At 33.5% G+C, this 4,323-nt stretch overlaps 1 protein-coding gene across 1 annotated transcript; it reads right to left on the bottom strand.

Annotated features, from left to right (window-relative positions):
• Positions 1–3,032: 3,032 nt before the first annotated feature.
• LOC141602040 (RING-H2 finger protein ATL66-like) lies at positions 3,033–3,581 on the bottom strand. Its single transcript, XM_074422348.1, has one exon. The coding sequence runs from the start codon at positions 3,579–3,581 to the stop codon at positions 3,033–3,035; it is 549 nt and encodes a 182-aa protein (XP_074278449.1).
• Positions 3,582–4,323: the final 742 nt, after the last annotated feature.

Here is a 4,323-nt window from a genome sequence, read left to right as displayed (position 1 = left end):
CATATTTGACTGATAGTTGATAAAGACAAAATAAGACATCTACTATATGTGAAAAACGATTTTCTAGTTTTTAAAACGAATTAGACGTCTCGCAGAGATCTAGAAATAACTCAGCAGAAGTAACCGAATTAAACGGGAGCAATTCATCCACGTTTTCCATATCGTATCAAGTTCATAAGCAAGTAACATTCTATCAATATGCTTTAAAGTATTACAAATTGACAATAGATGCATGCTTCCAAACCTGCATAGTTTCGTCGATCAATCAAATTGCTCGTTGAATACTTCATTATCTTATGTAATCCACTGAAATAGGCAAATCACACAAAGCAAATTTAACATAAAATTAGATAATTCCTCTTGATTTCTTCAAACTAAATCAACGTGACATACGGAAAACAAAAGAAGACCTATTCTGAGAAATAGACTACGAAGTATATGACTTAACCTATGATCAGCGCCAAATTTCAGCTTTTTAAGACTTAATCTTTGCAAATCAGTGAAGAAGTAACATTTGCAAGACTTGCTTTCCGAATACAAATCACCGCCTAAATAATCTGATCACCACAAAATTACGAACTCAAAATCGAATAAACAATCATCAACAACTAAAATACTAAATTAACCAATATTCAAATGAAGCATCTTATCTTCTGTTTGTTTGTATTCAAATGAAAAGTAACTTCCTCTCGCCATGGTGACTAGAAAAATTTCAATTACAGCACCCCAATTATATGTATATGAACTCGAATCAACAATTCGTCAACCCTAATTTGTTGACGAATTAACAAATTCAAAAGACATAAAATGGAAATTCAAGGAAATTAATTGAGAAATCAAACAAACCTTGTCGAATTTTGATGAACGGTGAAGGATGGTTCGATTTTGCGTCTATTGAAGCTTGTTCTTCAATTACAAGAAGCAGTTTGATGATTAGGGAGAGAGAAAGAAATTTAGAGACAAAAAGTAAGAGACAAAGTAATTTTGTTAAATGACCGAGGGTTCGACGGAGATGTGGTATGATGTCAGCCATTCATTTGTTTAAGATCTAAAAATTGTGAGAGGTTCTCACAGTTCTCATTATACTAGTGGTTCTCACCGGATCACGACCCTATATTATATATATATATATATATATATATATATATATATATATAACTTGTTTTATTGTCATAATAATTATATAACTCCAAAATGAATCTGATAATAATTACACAAAATCTCATTTGTGACGGTACGTATCCGTCACTTTGGAGTGACGGATACCATTTTCCCTCACAAATGACCCAAATCGAGGAGAGAGGGAAGCACATGGGGGTGCCCCCACCTTGTCTCCCCTATCCGTTTTGTGAGTGGCATTATCCGTCACTTACTCCGACCCATCTTCAACAAGACTAATTGTAATAATTAATGAGTTATACTTTGTATATTCTCTAGTATGCAACTCCAAAAATTTGTCATCTTAAGCAGACTAGCGCAATAGATATTAGTGATGGTGTGCGGCTGTGCCACCTTTTGCAACGCAAAAATGTTATAGGACTTGAATTGGTAGATGCCTACTGAACGGTATTAGTACAATTTGTACATGTCATGTGATGACTCGATCGTGTAGTCATGTGTCTTGTCTTCAACCCAAAGTACTATCTACATAACATTTGTTTTCGTTGCAAATTTAATATATTTTCAGGCAAATTCTTCTTGTTTCTAATTAAAACCATAAGGGGTGACATTGATACATAACTAGACTGAAAACTGTGGTCACGAACTCACATATATCAGTTGAACAACTTTAGGTTGATGTCAAAAAGCAAATTATAATAGGCCCTATTTTTTCTTGATTAATTTCCGCTTAATTTAGATCATTCTTTCACAAATTAACTCTTACTTCAACTCTATTCAATTTAATTCTATTCAGTTTAGTTCCTTTAAGCCCAAAAAACAGGACTTTAAAGTGCAAAATTATCCTTTTGTTAGTTAAATATTCATTTATTAATATCGATATATGAGTTTTTTTTATGTATAAATTAGAAGACGGTTTTACGTACGAAGTAACAATTATTATTAATTAGACACCAAATATCTAATCATAGATAATCCATAAAGTGCAAAATGGATCATCTCCATTTCTCTCTCCATTTCCTTTCCATTTCCTCTCTTAAAATTCATTTAATAATATTTTTCCCACCAAATCTCATTATCCCTTTATTAAACCATAAATTTTGAGTCGTTCAATGATACCAAAATACAATCTAGACCACCAAAAGAAAATGGTCTCTCCATTTCTTAAATATTTCTTTTTAAAAAATGGAGAGAAACTCTCCTCCATAAAGTGGCCGTAACGTAATAAGTTGTTTGATCCAACATTATTAGGTGGGCGACAACAACAATAATTAGGTAAAAACATTTCACCGTAACAACCGGAATTCATCAGGAATCTTTCCTAGCATTATTGGTGTTTTTTTAGTAGAACAAAACATTAAACAACAAAATCACACTAATAATATACTCGCATAATTGCAAATGGGAACTTAAATTTCAATATAGAAATAGAGATGAGAGATTACAAAGCTGACGTTTACACAATTAACGAACTTCAAAAATGTCTGGTTTCCTTAAAAAAATATCCACCAGATTATTTATCATTTCGTCCAGCTCCATGATTTATTAATTTTACAAATTATTCATAAAAAAATGGGCTTAAAAAAAGAGAAAAATCTAACAATCACAGTATCACGAATTGTGATCTGGGTTGCTCAATAATATTCCTCTCCAACCAGCCGCAAATAAAAAGTTAAATTTCGTTTCCAAGATCGTATTTCCGAGATCTTAAAATCCGTCGTCACTACCACAATATATCGTTCATCTCGACATAATTGTGGTAGTAATTAACATTATGACCTAGATAGACTTCAGAGCCTTTATAACTCGGTCGAAAAATGCAGTGTCACGATTCAGATTTAATATTATGGTCGAAGACCATATATCTTTTAAAAAAAAAGATTAAAAAAGCGAAAAATATTTAGTGGATGAACTCACACTACTTGAGCAAGTTGTAAGTCAGAGGAAGGAGGAGGAGGTTTGAGGGAGAGTCTACAAAGAGGGCAAGTAGCTTGACCAATTAACCAACGGTCAACACAATCGGAATGAAATCTATGGTTACATTCATTCAACACCTTAACTTTATCACCATCATCAAAAACACCAAGACATATACAACACTCCATCTCATCCTCCCTCTCAACAGCACTCCCTTGGTGCAAAATAATCGGCATCGCCTTGATGACCAACATATCAAGCCCCTTGGAGCGCGTGGGTGGCGCGTGGGTCGCGTTATAGTGTGATATGTGGGTAGCGGAAGCGTGATGGTGACGAAATCGGAAAAACCAACGTGCGTAAAGTAAAAGAAGGGTGGCAAGTAGGATAATTGAGAAGAGTATGAAGAGGTAGAATAATGTACGACCGTGAATTTGAAAGTTTTTGTCGTCCATTTCGGCGTAATGCCAATGAAGTACACCGGAGTTGTCCTCGGTTGTGAGAGATGGTTGGTGGTTTAGATGGCGGCGACTGAGGTAAAACGCCATGGCTGAAAGTGTAGAGAGTTTTTGTGTGTAGTGAGATTAATGAGTGTAGTGTTTGACAAAAATGAGTGAAGCATGTGAGCGTTGTTAGTGGTTTAGTGGGGGAAGGGGAGAAGGGGAGAAGGGGATATATAATGGAGGAAATCTATGGGTGGCCACGTCTATGGTATGGTGGGGTTAATTGAGAATGGGTGTATCATATGCTTGTCTTGAAAAAGCAGGAAATTTGCAAGAGAGATGACAATGGAAAAGTTTGGTTTTAGTCACTTGTTTTCACTTTAATTTTAAGTTTGTGGTTTTAATCATGTTTTTCTTTTGTTTGGTAGATTACTTGTATTAATCTTGTATAATACATGTACGTTATATATATAATTTTTTATTATATAAATTACTCCCTCCTATTTCCTTATATCTTCCCCTTTCTTTTAGGCACAAAAATTAAGAAAGGGGAAGAAACAAGGAATAAAATGAATAAAGTATTGTAAGTTGTGAAATTTATAGGTGAAAGAAAATAATAAAGAATGAATGATGAATAAAGAATAGATAAAGTAATGAGAGTTGTTGATTTTTTAGGAGAGAGAAATTAATAAAAAATGAATGAAACTTACCAAAAAAGGAAAGAGAGAAGATAATCAAACTTGTGTGAAAAAGGAAAGAGGGAAGATAATAGGAAATTGGAGGAAATATTTTTTAAAACTTACTTCTTTATATAATTTTTTTTAAAACTTACTCCCACTATATATTA

The sequence above is a fragment of the Silene latifolia genome, chromosome 9 (assembly GCF_048544455.1).
Source record: "Silene latifolia isolate original U9 population chromosome 9, ASM4854445v1, whole genome shotgun sequence".
In the NCBI taxonomy this organism is placed as follows: Eukaryota; Viridiplantae; Streptophyta; class Magnoliopsida; order Caryophyllales; family Caryophyllaceae; genus Silene; species Silene latifolia.
The sequence above is the reverse complement of the archived record's forward strand: the minus strand, read 5'-3'. Positions and strand labels throughout refer to the sequence as shown.

Excerpts from the sequence above, each read along its gene's own strand:
- LOC141602040 (XM_074422348.1), bottom strand. The coding sequence starts at position 3,581 with ATGGCGTTTTACCTCAGTCGCCGCCATCTAAACCACCAACCATCTCTC.